At 36.2% G+C, this 17,821-nt stretch overlaps 1 protein-coding gene across 5 annotated transcripts in view; it reads right to left on the bottom strand.

The window, feature by feature from the left end:
- Positions 1-7,390: 7,390 nt before the first annotated feature.
- Positions 7,391-17,821, bottom strand: part of RALGPS1 (Ral GEF with PH domain and SH3 binding motif 1) — a 111,245-nt gene continuing 100,814 nt past the window's right edge. For 4 of the 5 annotated variants that reach the window (XM_084298956.1, XM_084298959.1, XM_084298957.1 and 1 more), the window contains 5 exons: positions 15,030-15,135; positions 13,789-13,881; positions 13,509-13,614; positions 12,337-12,428; positions 7,391-11,755 (listed from right to left, as the gene is read on the bottom strand). In XM_084298956.1, coding sequence (XP_084155082.1) covers positions 11,726-11,755; positions 12,337-12,428; positions 13,509-13,614; positions 13,789-13,881; positions 15,030-15,135 — 427 coding nt within the window. In that variant the 3' untranslated portion in view covers positions 7,391-11,725. Of the gene's footprint in view, positions 11,756-12,336; positions 12,429-13,508; positions 13,615-13,788; positions 13,882-15,029; positions 15,136-17,821 lie in introns of those variants that run through there. The other variant, XR_014619007.1, reaches the window with a different exon arrangement.

Raw genomic sequence — 17,821 nt, 5'->3', positions numbered from 1 at the left:
TTCCTCTGCAATTACGCTAGTACTTCTGGCCATCTGTGGGAAATCGCGTGACTTGGTTAGCTTCCTGTACTGAAGATCAGTTTGCTTTCTGTTCTGCTGTTTTTTTTTTTTTTTTTTTTTTTTTTTTTTTTTTTTCAGATTAACAACTTTGCTTTGATTGAACGACATTTTCTTCAGGTGATGCTTATACTACCTCAGGCTCTCAAACAGTTGCATGAACTGGGAAAATGATAGATGACCATTTTCCTCTATAATGGTGCCTGCGTATCTGTTCTTGTAGATCTTCTTATCTAGATCAGAATATTTTCCATTAGATTAAATGTAACCTAGTGTGTTTCAATGATCAATCTTAAATAATCCATTGTATTTTTCAGAAAACTTTCATGTAAACTTAGTTAAGAATGGTCTTTTGCACTTTATAATGACATAAAAATCAAGCACAACAATTATATGCCCGGTTGTTAGACCAGAAAATAAAGCTCAGTATTTAATCATACCATATCTTAATGTATCATAACTGTCTGAAATTGTAGGTGGATATAACTTCAGTCAACACTTGATTGGCTGTTGGAGCTATGCTAGTAGCTAACATAAACATTATCTTCAGTGGGAGGAGTCCTCTGGATGGGGAAACATGAAAAAAAAATATTCTTTTGGGGCAAAGTGGATTAGCTTTCTTTGTTATCTATTTAGAGAGAGAAAAAATAAAATCTTTCTCTTAATAGGAATGCGGTGCTTGCGATTTCCATTTCAAGTAAATTTTATTTCCATGGAAATACAAGCATTTTTACAGTGGGAAAAACTGAAATTGCAGAAGAGGCTTGATTTCAGTTGAATTATACTATTTACACATATTTGTTTCTCTACCCTCATGCACCAGCACCAAAAAAAATAAATCAACAGGAGACCTATGCAATTTTCACCTGCTCGAGAATTTCTTTGTTTCTTTCACTATGTAAGAGTAAAACAAACAGAAATAAATGTCCACTGCTGCTCCTTCTTGAACTGAGGCTGGTTGTGTTATGTGGTTGTGCGCAGTTGATAACTAGTCTCCATGAACCAGTAATATTAACAAGTAATATATCTTTATACACAATTTTTTTTTCAAGTAAAACAAGATAGCATCAACAAGATCTAAGGTAGCCCCAGACCTCCATCAGTAAGTTTGATTATTACACAATTAATGTCCATTTCCCTTTGCCACACACTGAATGAGATCAGTTCAATATTAGAAATTTTTATGCCCTTCAACAACACACTTTGTCAGATGAACTTCTAGGCCAACATTTTCAAACTTGTATGTTGTTAAAGTTCCCTGAATTCTAAAACAGATAATTAATCTTATTTATTGAGTTGTTATGGGAGATATTTCCAAAAGAAGTCCCTGAATTTGCAGTTACTTATCACTTCAAAAGAAGTCATCTGGATGGAAGGGGGAGTAATATTTATTATTATTATTATTTTAATGCTCTTGCTATACTTACAGGTATTGTTATGAAAGTAGTATGTGACTTGCCTATTTAATGTTTTTGAGTGAGAAGATAGTAAAGTAGCTGCAGTACACACTACTCAATACTTAGCAGGCTGTCTTTCTGGTCCCAGAGCCTGTACAAACACCAGATATATAAACTAGAATAGGAGTGGTCTTGTATAGTTATCAAGTTATATAGTTACCCTGCTGCTCAGAAACATGTTACTGATAAACCGCCATAATCTGTGAATTTCTCATATACAAAAAAGACACTTTCCAAATCAGACCAAGAAATACTTTCTTTTCCTTCCTTCCATCTTTTTTTCCTGTCACTGAATTTTCAGGTAAGAGTTTTATGTAAGGGTTATTTTAGGGTCCTTTCCTGCCCCTCTCCCCCTTTTTCTTTTTTAGGTTTAGAGTGACTCAAACTACAGCTATCTGTAATATTAATTATAAACTTTAGTAGATTAATGTCAGGCAGGAAAAAAAGCACTAAAAGCACTATAGTCTTTTTTTTTTTATTATTTTTTTTTTCTCCTTCTAGAGTAAACTCAGGTTGTGAAGCACTTGATCACCAAGGGCTGCAGTGTGCACACACAGTCACTTCTGTAGAATGATCAGGCAAACACTGTAGCCACCTGACTGGAAATCTTAACATCTCAACAGGTCTCTTGACTTTAGCATGAGAACTAGGAAAATCTGCACTAAGCTCATTTTAATTAGATATCTGCAGCTTTTTTGCTACTTAGAAAACAAAATGATATGAAAAAAATGTCTTTTGCCTTTAAGACATCCCATTTACTTTCATAAAAATGTACTAAAACGGTGCTGCGTGAATTTGCCCAGGTTACCATGGATTTTTCCAGGCTTGTGCTTGCACCTAGAATCCTTTTCTCCTTTTCAGGGGTCACGTCATAAACAGAAGTGATTCCATGCTCCTATATATACCTTTGTCTTCTAGTTTCTTCAGTAAAATCTCCATTCTAGAGGGTCTCTTCTCCTGGCCCCTATCCTGGTGACAGTACATTACTAAACTGACGGAAGAGTGGGGGTCAGCAAGAGAGGTGTCTCTATCTGATCAGTTGTGGCTTTGTGTAAATGACAGAAGGAACCATCCCCTTGTGAATTGGACTGGCACTGATGTGTCCTTCCCTGGCACAGCTTCCCTTGGTGGCTACATTAACTAGAGAGAGAGGAATGTTTGAACATGTTAAAAACATCCTGAAATACACTGACAAATTTCCAGTGTTTCTAAGGAAACAGAAAATTCACTGAACACTTCTGTTTATTCTACTTAATAAAGGTAAGAGATAAACAATGAAGTTCAGAGACAGGTAACAAGGGAGACTAAAGGACCAGAGATACTTTCATGTAAAGACAAAAAGGAATCACCTGGCCCATTTATCTTAAAGGATAGGAATGAAATTAGCTTATAAATGAGATTTACAAAACAAAGGTAGGAGAAAACTAAAAATATCATCAACAAAAACAAACTTTCAGGCCCTTTCTTCTCTCATTTTCCCTTTTCTCAGTTCAAAATTCAGCAAATTCAGATTTTTATTTTTTTTTATCATCACATGGCAATCTCCTCATGGCTGACAGACCCGTATGTCCTCACAGCGCATGCACACGTTGGCAGTTGGGCATAGACTGCATATAAATTGTGTTCACTGTCTGTGTGCGCCCATCACCTCTCCCTTTCAAAGAAGATACACAGAATAAAATATAATTTTGCTTTAGCAGGCCTAGAGACTTTAGCATGCTAGAGATTTAAAAAAAAAAAAATGCAACCAGTTTAAAGTCCTGCTACAAACCACAAATATACAAGACATGGCAAAATAACCCTAACCTATAGTGCGTGAGGACACACAGACCACACATTCTTGTTTCTCAGTGTCAATAATTTCCTCATACTTTAAAATACAAATGGCTATATGTGTGCTAAAACGAAAAGCAAAGAAACCTGACCAGAAAATATGCACATACCCACAAATACTTTGCTTACATAGTACATTCTTGTCTCTTTTCTGGCCTTGCCTTCCTGTTTCTGGTTTAGTTTTGCCCGATAGCTTTTTGATACAACATCTGAACCACCCTGGAACACTGCTATACATTACCTACAACTCCTGAGGCCATTACAAAATCTTACAGAACTCTTGACCACAAAATACCTTTGAGATTAAGAATTAGACTTCCATTAATAATTTATGTAAAAAAGACAAACAACAAAAAAATTCTCTTCAATTTACTGCAACACTTCAGTTGGGTACCTACCAAATAACAAGACAGGAAAGAATTATCTTACAATCTGAATAACCCCTAATGGCAGGTATGGGATTTCTTGGTGCTTCTTAGAAGGCAGCTGAGACCAGTCACTAATGAAGACAGGCTATCAGACTACACTAAGCTTGCTTTTCACTCAAACACTGTTATGTCCATATTCATACAACATCTGCAGGATTTTTTTTTTCTCCTTTGAATAAAGAAAAGAACCAGAACAGGATTTCAGTGATACTCCACATATAGTTACCACCAGCTGAAAACATAACAGGTTCCCTACACTTAGTAAGTGAAGAATTGCACTACCACTTTGCCTTACTTTGGCACCAGAATCTTGGGTAAAAAAAAATCCTCGTTCAATTATAAAGCTAAATCTATGCAGCATCTCACTCACTGAATGGCATGGTAAAAGAAATAGAGACAAGCAAATAATTTTTTATGACTATCAGATCTATAAAGAAACAAAATGAGTTTAAAAAGAAAAAAAAGTACAAATGCCAGCCTCTATATGTTGTAAAGACTAAACAGAAACAAAACTATCTAAGGAACCAGTCACCATTAGAAAATTAAGTAACAGCAGTAGTAACATGAATAAAACCCACAAGCATTTAATAGAATAAAATCACAGAAGCCCAGACCCAATCTTCTCTAAATACTGAAGCAAAATTTCACACACAGAATTAGCGAAGAAAAAAAAAAGTTAGCAAACAACTTAATCTAGACTGCCTGTATGTCATAGTGCTAAGGGATTACAGTGAAGACATTTGTCCTAAACCAATTCACCACTGAGACAGAATCTTAGCAACCTTACAAAGCTGTGAAAAAACTGCAAGATATAAACATGCTGGTTTCAATCACCATCAGAATGCTGAGAGCCTTAATCAGCCATCATCTGAGTTTCCCCTGCGTCATACATACTCCACCTTAGCATCTAGCCTTTTTTTGCTTCCTACCTTTTACAATGTCACAGCATCCTGTTGTCCTTCTCCAAAGTGAGACATCTGATTGAAGTCAATGTGCCCTTGCCATGGAATAGCAATAAATTAAGGGCTGGTTCAGACATTGGCTAGCTATGACATTAAATGATTTTCCCTCTTTCTTTGCCTCCTCAAAGCACAGAGTAGGCAGCAAGACAAAGGCAGCTTGAACTCTAAGATGTCTAACGAACTGCATAGCCACAGATGCTTCCCCTAAAGGTAAATCAGCACGTTCACTGCTCAGGAAATGCTAGGTCTTATCTTCACATGGTCTATGAAATAAAACTGTATTCCCTCCCATTCTCCAAATGATACATATTTGTTGAAATAAAGTAATTGCACAATTGCACTACTAAACAATGCAGACAGGAGCGGTTAGGCTTAAATTTACTGCAGTACTTGAAAGCAGCAAAGGACACTTTGCAACCTAAAAGAAAAAAAAATCTTTTTGAATCTTCATCCATTCATTTCTATATAGCAAGCTGCCTCTTCCCTTGCTTTCTACTTTCAGTCTTCTGTGCCCTGTGAAAGACCATGACATCACCCTCTAACAGACAAGGCATACATCCATTTTATACATTTGTGTCAAACAAGTTCACATCAATATTTTGTATTACTTCAGGAAATATTAACCATTTGGCTACAAATAATTGCCAGCGTTTCTAGAGGTCTAAAGTGTTCTCATATATTCAAAAGTTATATTTACTTTATTAAGGTAGTAGTATCAATTAAAAAATCATGTAAAATCAATTATCTGTTTGTCTATGTTTTTATTCTGCAAAATTGCATAGACTTTTCTCTGTACAGATGCCAGAATGAATGAATTTGTTTTCTGATTTTCCAGCTACTGCACACTTTCAAACCCAAACCATGGATCACATAAACCAAATAATCACTTGGAACTAGATCTACTCTTCCTTAAAGCTGAAAAGCTGATTTCTGGCAGTAAGAGCAAGTCTACAAAGTCCAGAAGTATAAAGGTTACTTCCTCCAATTCATTACTATCTGCACTTTCCTCATGAACAACTGTGCTGAGCTGACATAAAATGGGAGTTTTCATCCTTTCCAATATGCTTATCTGACTTGCTTTCACATCTGAGGTCTACAGAGACACACAAACTTTGACTAACTTTCTTTTCTCTTTGCACCCTAAGGAAAGGTCTGGCGTATTTTTAGGATGTGATAAATAAATGTTGCTATTAATAGATCACAACTATAGAAATATCACAACAATCTTTACGAGTTCAGAAAAAAAATGAACATAATTTACCAGTGACCTCATTACCTCACTTGCATACCACCTGCTGATGCCTGACATCTGAAGTAGGAACAATCAACTTTTTTCTTTTTTCGTCTCAGACTACAAAACAAGAAGCTTGGAAATAACAAACATTTAATGAGCTCTTCAGTACTCATCCTTACGTGTACTATGACAGAAACATGTTGCATTACAGTGAAATACTGCAATGTAGAAAGTAGTTCTCTCTCTCCATGAAATTTGCCTCTGTATAATACAATGACATTCTGGAGTATAATGAGTATAATTGTTCTTCCTTCCTAATGTGTTTTTTAGTGTAATTTCTATCCTTTTGCCCACTGGGAGAAGAATTCCAATTTCCTTCTTCCATTTCTATTAATGCTATCAGTGAAAAGAACCATTTGGTAGATGTAAGAGATTCACTGATGCTTAATTTATAAAATATTTATAATCAAACATTGGATATAGCCCTGGAGGAAAACTGTACAGATCCAAGTGATTTCCAAGACTACAAAGTACTAATGTCTTGAACAAGTCTTCCTGTTTCTGGGGGAAAACAGGAAAATGAGTCAATTTCAGGAAAGGAATATGTGCTTTCATTTTCAGCCCTGAAACCAGCTATTATTTATTTATTTATTTTGCTATCTTGCTTTGCTCTTACATTCACATTAGGTAATGTCTCATCTCTCAGGCAATTTCTTATAAAATTACTATTCTACAGCTAAAACACCCTACTTACCAGTCACAATATGGAGCCTGCTTCCAATGGTGCTTATAACACAAGAAATTATCAGAAAAGGACAGACCCTAGCCAACACTTCCATGTTGGTCTTCTCCAAGAGAATTTTCTACTGAATACTTGATTATTATGATTTCCCTATCAGTGCTCAGTGTTTCAAGGTTCTGAGCGAACCCTGATTTCATCACTGAAATAAGAAAGAATATTTCAGATCTCAAACCAGAAGGTATTATTACAGATGTCAAAACTGATATACTGTGTAATGTAGGGCAGATAGTTTTATTACTGGATGAAATATAACGTCCTATTGATTTCAGCAGACAGGAAATGGGAACCCAGGTGTCTAAATACTGTTTAATGATAAGTGCAAATAAATCTACTTTGCTGTCCAAGTCAATATGAGTGTTTGGCTGTGATTAAATACTTTCATTTGGAAAACAGTAAGATAAATGTCTCTACTTTGGACTTTCCAAACCCAGAACTGAAAATCTGGAGGAATTTTCAATTTTATGTTAGAAATTATGATTCTGTTGTATTTAAGCTATCAATCATATCATGGTGGGCACTATAAAATCTGTTCGATTGTATTATCATTCATTCACAAATAAAACGTTGGCTGTGTTTGAGCTGAAAAATTCGTTCTGTACCTCTACTATTCCTTTTTAAAATATTTTATTGTTAACAGCAAACATACTTCACACATTTTTAAATTTACAACCAAATGTAATTGCTGTCAAAGTAAACAAACTTTTTTTTTTTTTTAACCTTGAAGTATTTAATTAGTGAAACAATCATTATCAATGTAACAAGCTGAAAAATACAGCAAATTGATACAAGACTGAGGTAACAAAATACTTTGCCAAAAACCTAGATTCCAATGCTAGGGTTTAGTGGTTATTACAGGTGAGACACTTCACAAGAATTAGAGAAAGAATCCTTACACAAATGGCATGCAGTGGACTGCTGAAAAATACGGCCAGAAATAGTGCAACAGTTTTCACACAAAACAAACCAAAGTGTTGAAATTGGTTTAGATTATAATATGACAAGTAAATTGCAATTTGAAAAGGACTATCTTTGCCTCATTGTAGTGCTATTTGGAAAAACATGCATTTTGGCACTGAGTAACATTAAAATTGCAGATTAAGTAGTTAATATTGCCTGAATACATTGTATACCTTCACAATTCTGGAGTCATTCTAAGGTAATGTTTGCTCCTACACAACTATTGCAGTTATTCCCTTTGATAGACTAAACTTGCATGGTTTATGACTTTTTTTTTTTTGTGAAAACGGTGTATTAACCAGTACCTGTTTGCAATGTGTTGTATGTCAATAGCAGCTTTCAATTCACATTAAAAGTACCTGATGACAGCAAATGCTGTCAGATGACAGCAAAAAATCCCAAACCAGTAGCCACAAACTGTTTAATATTTATAAATTAATTTAAAATTGGTTCAAGCTATTTTTAATAATATTCTTAAACTGCTCCATCATTCTGAATCTTTTTTTTTATATTGTACAGTAATTTCACAATTTTGCTATACTGAAAAGACTTTACCTGACTATTGTGTAAGTCTATTATCTGCTACTTTCATCTACCTTATATATACATATATTTTTAATATTAAAATTATAATAATGTGAATGATTTCAAGTTCTTCTGACACATTTCCAAATTCCAAGGTTCTCAGTAGGATTATTTGAAAGGTTTTAATTCTCTTCAAATACATATTGCAGTGACAAATGACTAGATGTAGGAATCATTCATAAATGTTTTAATTCATTCATGCTACACTATTTTGGATCTTTTCTGGTAAAGATGTTTCCTTTTTAGTTGGAAATCTTTTTTAAAAGAAGTGAAAATGGACCCTTTTGTAACTACTCCAACAAGCTCTATGGCTCATAATTTCATAATTTTGAGTAAAAGTGTATCTTTAAAGAAAATAAAAATATGCCCGTTGCAAATACAGTAACAAATATGCTTTAAATACCCTTAAATTCTAAAAGCTATTAAGTTCTGAGTGTGTACAGGCATATCATTCTTCTTTCCATGTGAAGCTTGTTAGACATAACTGAAATTTGTCATGACATTCATTAGTTTATCTCAATTACAATATGCTGGAAAATATGTTATTGGTGTTCTAATATATATGCACATTATGCCAATGAGCATTCAATTTTAAATTTAGCTTACATTTAAGACTGATCAGTTTATTCCCTTTTAAGGGGAAAGGGCTACTAATAAAGTAAAAAACAACAACAACAAAACAAAACACTACACACACAAACAAAACCACACACAACCACCCACCCAAAAATCACTTCTTTACATGCACAGTTGTTCTTTGGTTAGTGTGCCATCATTGGTCACCATTCTTGATGCTTGCAGTTAAGATTTGTCCTGTTTTCAGTTAGAACAGTTGGTTTTCTTCCTAGTAGTTGGTAGAATGCTATGTTTTGGTTTAGGATGAGAAGAGTGCTGATAACACGCCGCTGTTTTAATTGTTGCAGAGCAGTGCTTATACCAAGCCAAGGACATTTCAGCTTCTTGCTCTGTCCTGCCAACGGGCAGGCTGGGGGTGCAGCAAGAACTGGGAGGGGACAGACCCAGAACAGCTGACCCAAACTAGCCAAAGAGATATTCCATACCATCCGATGTCATGCTAAACAATATATAGGGGTGGCTAGCTGGGGGAGGAGGGCCGGACTGCTCGGGGTTAGGCTGGGCATCAGTGGGTGGTGAGCAATTGCACTGTGCATCACTTGTTTTGTACAAATTATTATTAGTAGTACTATTATCATCATTATTGTTATTATTATTTTCCTGTCTTAATAAACTGTCTTTATCTCAACTCACAGGCTTCACTTTCCCATTTCTCTTCCCCATCCCAGACAGGGAGAGGGGAGGGTGAGCGAATGGCTGTGTGGTGTTTAGCTGCTGGCTGGGTTAAACCACGACAGATTTAATTCCTGTATATAATACCTTATCTTCCTAGGTATTTATTTGTTGGCCCACCTAAAATGTAGCTACTGTATAGTGGATAGTATTTTGGCAATACATGTATCTGCACATAGTATGTACTGAGAAATAAGACTCCATCTTTAGCTTTAAGGGTGTAAGTGTAACCTAAAATACTGAAGAAACTGGACATCATTCAAACCCTATGAATTCTAATAATACATGATACACGTGGCTATAGGTAGCATACTCATTAAGATGGCAGTCCATGTAACACCTGTATTCTCATGAATAATCTCATTGGTAACTAATTACACAAGTCCACAGGTGGAGAATAATTCAGATGATATATTCTAACAGTCTGAATTAATTTACTGATGATAGGTTTTTAGCATTCAAAAGCTTTTACACTGTCTCTAATAGCACTGGATGCTCTGACTTCGCTTGTATTTTTCTTGGTTCATTGTTGTCTTAATTTAACGTACAAAGTGAAAAAAAATATAAATATATTTTGCAATACTACTCTTCACACAACTCTTGATCTATTGAAGAGTCTCTGTCAACTTTACATAAATTGTCACGTCCCAGGACCTAAATGCAGGAGTTGTTAGGAAATGGTTTTCTTGAAAAGCTGGTATGAATTAGGCTTAATTCTCAGGACTGTAATATGGACAATTAAAATAACAAAAATTACGGTCAACCTACCTTTAACAGTACAGATTGTTGTTGCTGCTGTTAGAGCCATGCAATCTTAGGAAATTAAAAAGAGATTTTCGTCTTTCTGTGATTAAGGAGTGATGCCTTATAGCAAGAGAGTTTCAAATTGAAAAAGCACTGAACTTATCAGAGGAATAAAATTCTAACAACTCTGGCCACAGGTGTGCTAGGGCACAGCAGGGATATAGCTATGGAAGTAGGAAGGGTTTGAAGAGTTCCTTTACAGGATAAGACTCAGTTAAAAATAAGGCTCTCTGTATTTATTTATTTATTTATTTTTGTGTGGACACTGGCATGGAGGTTTCTTTGTACCCTTTCCATTATCAGACAGTGTTGCCTAGCTTTCATTGACATCATGATTTAGCAGTACCATGACTATATGCCATTAAGGTGCATCATATACAGGAATTGAATGGGACTGGGTCATCAACAGAAAGACAGAAGAGAAAATAATGATATGGAATCATTCTGAAGAGCCAGGGTCACATGAATCATAGGACCTGATCACCTCCTTCCACATATCAAGGAATTTACGATGAACAGCATCCAGATTCAAAAAAAAAAAAATGTAAGCAGCTATACCACTAGTAAGAGAATGAAAGACGACCTTTAACACAACATAAATTTAAAAACATACACCTTAAATACATAGTCATGGCGTTTCTGAGTGTCATAACTGAATGAAAAGAAAATGCCCTGTGCCAAAATACCTTTTTTCCAAATAGCTCAAATGTGAACAGCAGAATTGTCCAGAGATTTGATACAAAATCTGAGGCAGCCACATTGCCAAGCAACTCAGTGCACTTAGGTTATAAAAACGTTGTTCCACAATTTTCTATTCTAACTGACACTCTGCAGCAAGTTAACACTGTCAATCATTCTGTGCATTAGAAAGAATTGAAACCCAACATGGGCCAAATGTTCTTCAGTCACACAAAGCAGCTTAACAATAAAAATAACCGTTTAAAAAAGGATAGGCAGAAGATGTGATGCTCAGTTTGTGGTCAAACATCAGTTCAGGGACAGTCTGTGACCACAAAAAGTTGAGTGTTCTAGAATCCTGCAGGAGTCAGGATTAATTTTCTGTCCATCTAACTTTTCTTTCACTCAGTGCATGAGACTATGTCTGGTCCTAAGGACAACATTCATTTTCTGCTTTTAAAAGATGTTTCAGAATCACTTTCAAGTTACGTAGGAAAGTGCTGAAACAGCTGTGGCTGGCTCACATCAGGGAAACCATTGTTTTCTCCTCTTCCTCCTTAGAGAACAATAATTTGTTTCTTCAGTTTGGCACTTGAAGTCACAGCAGGTAAGAGAGCAAATTATTCAAATGACATTAGATTAGCAGGTACCTGGAAGAAAACGTAAATTATTCAACAGTGTATTGCTCCTGAGCATATTACAGCATTGGGAAGCAGCAAAATACAGTGTACTGATACTTTATTATCTAATGCAAAAGGTATCATCAGTCACAAATGCCCAAAAGAGGGCTAACCCTGTAACTGAAAGGAAAGATATAGACTCAAATGATTTTTCTACTTGTGGACCAAATCCAGACAAAGTATCCTAAGAAGTCATTGGGGGGGGGGGAAGTTGGGAGGCTGTGCATGTAAAAAGGATTCTTGAGCTGCATCTTGTTATATATCCTATATGTGTGTGTATGTATGTGTATATCTCCATATGGATCATCATCCTATTAATATAACACTGTTAGGGTCACCAAACCTACAGGTAAACCGTGACAAATCCTGATTTGGTGTGGAAAATCTACAGTTCTAAAAAGCTTTCATTCCTCCTATTGAAAAATTGGAAGAATGTACAAAATAAGGAGTTATATCTGTCCCCAGAGGACTGTGTGCACACATTTAAAAGAGGTAGTAAGGGTTTTCTGAAAAATAGGAAAAAGTGGGTAGAAATAGTTTCACAGCCTTACCTGAGGCTTGTTGCTTTTGCATGCATCATCCAAATGCTTATGCCATAATATTGCATGAAACCTTGAACCAGTCTGGAATTTGTAAACATTGCCTATAAAAATAAGAGAATTGAGGGCTCTAAACTTGCAGACATACTGCTTCAGTGAATTCTAAATCCTGTGCAGACAATGAATTTGTTAAGTAAACTGTTAATGAGCATTTGAAGTACAAAATTAACACAGCACAGTGCTCATACAATAGAGCCCATGTGAGGCATGTTATCCAACAATCCTTGGGTGAAGGCAGCATGAGAACATAAGTGCTCTGCAAAGCTAAGGAGAGTGTGTAGGGAGAGAGGCAAAATTACAGCTACAGAAAAGTCTGGATAGGACAGTGTGGTAATTCAATTTACTCCTGGCTTTCTTTTCACTAAGAGTTTTGCAGTTACTGCCAAACTTAAAAGAATGTTTCTGATATTTGGAAACTTAGTTTTCTTCAGTGTCCTACCGCACATTTCCTCCATGATTAGTTTTTTTGTAATTTTTATTTTTTGCTATCAAACACATTATGCATTTTATTCAACAACCAAGAGATGCACTTATCAAAGATGTGAATCCATGTCCAGTACAGAAATTGACCACACGAGAACTGAAGGAAGCCTCAGAAATCTTTATGCAACCACTCAAAAGTACAAAATAATCCCAGAGTCTTTCTGAACTTTCTTTGAAGTTGGATCAAAGTGGAAGAGTTACACCCCTTCAAAAATAATTATTAAAAATTATGTCTTTTTTTTTTTTTTGGTAAATGGTTTGATGTTTGGAGAACTTTCATAATATTTTAGCTTTCCTTTCTGTAAGTCAAGATTTGATACAGGTGAATTTAAAGAAAGCTATTCAGAACTCAGGGATTAGGGTATGCAGGTACATATACTTACTGAAATCTAATACTGGTCTGGCAATTTTTGCAAAACTTACAGTAACTGTCTGTGCAGCAGTACCTCTGTAGACACCACAGAAGTAGCTCAGGGTATTATAGAAGTATGATCAACTTCATTTGTATCCTTCCCTGAAAATCTCTCTTCATTCTGTTAAGTTAGTGTCACTGTAAGTATTGTCATCTACAAACTCAGCAATAGCTATTACTCCCCATCATAGGAATATAATGCAGAGAATGCCCACCCTGCAATACCTACCTTTATCAGGGTTATTTAGCTGGAAAATATCAGGATGTTCAGGGTCATCAGGCAGTGCAACCATCCAGCCCACAATGGAAACCTTTTTACCAGGTGTAGATTTATACTGGAAGAGACAGACAAATAAGTCAGAGCTGAGTCTGTACTAGGAATTAATTTCTCATTGCAAAAGTTGTGCAGACATATTGCTTACCCTAGAAAAGCAAGTACTCTTCAAATACCATTTCAGATCTGCTTATGAATATGCAATTTTTGCTTTTAGAACAAATTTAAAGCTTACATGTTTTCTTTCAGTGCCTCGTAAAGATTTTGCTCCAAAGTACAGAAGAGTTGATCCTGAAAGCATAACCCAATATCTAGTCCATGAAGACAGCTGAATCAGAAAGGAAAACAATAACAGAAACTTAGCATATCTCAGACATTTAAAAATATATTCAACAGCAAGTCCAAGTGCTACTAAAGGTAAGTTTAGAAGCCAGGAATGGAAAGTTAGATAAAGAGTGTCTTCTGGTGTAAATCAAACCAAATACCTAAATTTAGGTGTCTGGCTGTGAATGCAATCCATCTTCATAAAATCACAGAATGGTTTGGATTGGAAGGGATCTTAAAGATCATCTAATTACAACACCCCTGCCTTATCTTACTCGGGTATCTCCTAAAAGTATCAGGACTGATTGCTTCACAGCAAATCACAGAATCACATAATTGTCTAGGTTGGAAGAGACCTCAAGATCATCGAGTCCAACCCCTGACCTAACACTAACAAGTGCTCCACTAAACCATGTCACTAAGTTCAACATCTAAATGTCTTTTAAAGACCTCCAGTGATGGTGACTCCACCACTTCCCTGGGCAGCCCATTCCAATGCCTAACAACCCTCTCAGTAAAGTTCTTTAAAGAAGTTCTTGCAAAGTAGCATGCTGCCTTCTACTGGACAAAACTTAGACATCTTCATTTGATCACTAACATTTATTGAGATGACATTTCTGCAATGCTTCAAATCTTTCGGTATTGAACAGTAGGGTTCCACATACAAACTTTCAATTAACTCTAAGGAAAACAAAAAATTATCAAGTGCGTAAGACCAGAACCATTGGAGACCTGTGAATTTAGGGTAAGTATGAATGACCATGACTTTGATGCTAAGGGTGGATGCTAAGGGAAGCAGCCTTCCCATTTCACCATGATACTAAATTTCTGCCCCCACAGAAATGCATGCTGATTTAAAATGTTGTCTGGGACTTGCTTTGCTGCCACAAGAGACATTTTGTGCAAATGAAGGGAGAAATAAAGCTGCTGTAAATCAAATGACATGCAAGAATTACAACCTTGTTATATCCTAGTTAAAACTTTCCACATGATTTTACAGTTGGTAATAACAAGGAACACATTACAGGTAATAACAAGGAACACAATAGTACACATTATTTTGTGTACTATTAGTCTGCAAGTTGAATGTAATCCTAGAAATTAAAACAATCACAACTGAATTAGAATCACAGGGAGAACAGAATCACTTACAGTAGGTTTCTTGCCTTCTTTGAGCAGTGTTTTTCTCCTTAATGGCCCTTCCATGGAAATGACTCCTGTAGAACTACCTAACGTGTAGCTGCCGGACCCTGTTGGGCTAGAGAGACGTAACATTACCATATGTTTTGAGCTAAAGAAGGACAAGAGGTAAATAATATAATTCTAAATATTAACTCTAATACTTTTCCTGTATTGCCTTGAATATACTTTATCACTAGACATTTGACCCTATAAATATGTATTTTCCAGACCTAGACATCTAAAGGGAAGCAGAATCTTTAAAAATTGGAGGTTAACAAAAGATTCTATTCTCAGGGCTTAGACATAAAAAATAAAACAAAAATGAAGCAAAATAAATACTAAGGCCTGAAGCCAAAGGGAAATTCAGCAAGTTTCAGTTTTTATTCTGGTAAATTAAATTATCTGGATTTCTGAAAATTAATAGCTTTAAATTTCAGCAATAAGAGCTCCCACAAATATAATTTTACCTTAAAAGAAGCTTTAGCTACCAAAAACAAATATATGACATTACCTTGGCTAATTGGAAAAAAAGTTGAGGTAACTAAGTAACAGTAACAAATTGTTATTGTACAGTGATTAAAATATTATTTTCATACCCCGTACAAACACAGAATCATGGAATGGTTTGGGTTGCAAGGAACCTTAAAGACCATCTAGTTCCAATCCACCTGCCACTGGCAGGGACACCTACCACTATACTAGGTTGCTCAAAGCCCCATCCAACCTAGCCTTAAACACTTCCAAGGATGGGACATCCCTGAGTTTTCTAGGCAACCTGTTTCATTGCCTCATCACCCTCATAACAGAGAGTTTCTTCCTTATATCTAATCCACCGTCTTTTACTTTAAAGCTTGTCCTATCACTACACTCCCAAATAAAGAGTCAAATCCTGGTAAAGAGTCCATATAGCCTTGACAGAGGCTTCCTGATAGAGCTTCCCACATGCTACAGTAAAAAGTGCTGCAACTGAAAGAACCCAAGTACAGGCTAAGTTGGAAATATAAACAGTTGCTAATAACAACCAAAGATTGATTAGTGAGTGATGATCTACTAGAATTATCTGCTGCTAACCTCTCTTCATTGTCATGTAATCCCAAGCCTGATATTTTGTAAATATAAGTTCCAATGAAGTTTACCAGAGACAACTAAATCATGTCTGATAATGAATACAAGGAAAAGGACATGCACACAATCTCACAGTCAGTTGCAAAAGAAACATCATTCTGTATATGAACAAGTCAGATGGTATCATAAAAACACAGGCTAGTGAATGTGATATACACAGCAGCACCTACCTATACAAGACCTGCACTTCAAACTGGCAGGTACAACTACTTTGATCAAATGGAACTGCCCTGTCTGTGCTATGTGTATTCTTCCCAGTATTATTATACAGACGTGCATAAGGGAGTATTTTTCAGAAGCAGGTGTAACTGAAATATTGTTTAAATGTTACTCCTTTATTTATTTATAATGTATATACATGTATTTACAATCCTGTACAACTTCTGACCTGTGCTGCTGTCAGATGTTACTAGCTCAGGTAAAATGGCTGCACTTACATTTATGTATTGTATCAACATTTCTACAAAAGCCATAGTAAAATAATTTAGACAAAATAAAAACTGACTGGATTTTAACTCAAACTATGTCTCAGTATTTGCAGAATACTGTACCTGGGCCCTATTTTCTTTACTGCTTATATATACTTCTTCACTTCCAACTATCATGGAATTTATCAAGTTCCAACAGGTATGAATGCAATCATTTTATTATTTTTTTAGAAATTATTTTATGACTAACTACACACTATTTTCCACATCACATCTCTTTGAGTTGTAAATGGATTACCTGTTTCTGAAAAGTCCATGGCTTAGTGACTAGCAGCATTGTGAGTACCTGCTACATATGCATTGCAGTTGTTCCCTCGCCTACTCTGGGTCCAAGGTCACACCTCTATACTGCACAAAACCACCACATCCTACTAACGCTCTCTGACACAAATGGATGTTATGGGTAGCTGTCCTACAAGTCAAGAAGGAAATTTTGAGAAAGGGTAGAGAAAGCATCCCTCTAACCTCATTATTCATCACAAATAATTGTATTAAAAACAAGTCAATCTAAATGCTAATATAGCCTTCATGACAAACCTGCTTCTGTAATGTCATAAAACTGACAGAATCACAGAATTGTCTAGGTTGGAAGAGACCTCAAGATCATCGAGTCCAACCCCTGACCTAACACTAACAAGTGCTCCACTAAACCATATCGCTAAGTTCAACATCTAAACGTCTTCTAAAGACTTCCAGGGATGGTGACTCCACCACTTCCCTGGGCAGCCCATTCCAATGCCTAACAACCCTCTCAGTAAAGTTCTTCTTAATATCCAACATAAAACACCCCTGGCGCAACTTTAGCCAGTTCCCCTTCGTCCTGTCACCAGGCACATGGGAGAATAGACCAACCCCCACCTCACTACAGCCTCCTTTAATGCACTTATAAAGAGTGATAAGGTTGCCACCAAGCCTCCTTTTCTCCAGGCTCAGCTGCTCCTTGACTTGTTCTCCAGACCCCTCACCAGCTTTGTCGCCCTTCTCTGGACTCGCTCGAGCACCTCCATGTCCTTCTTGTAGCAAGGGGCCCAAAACTGAACACAGTACTCGAGGTGTGGCCTCACCAGAGCTGAGTACGGGGGGACAATCACTTCCCTAGACCTGCTGGCCACACTGCTTCTTATACAAGCCAGGATGCTGTTGGCCTTC

This window comes from Netta rufina (assembly GCF_964035555.1).
Source record: "Netta rufina genome assembly, chromosome: 20".
NCBI lineage: Eukaryota > Metazoa > Chordata > Aves > Anseriformes > Anatidae > Netta > Netta rufina.
This window is presented reverse-complemented; position numbering and strand designations above follow the sequence as displayed.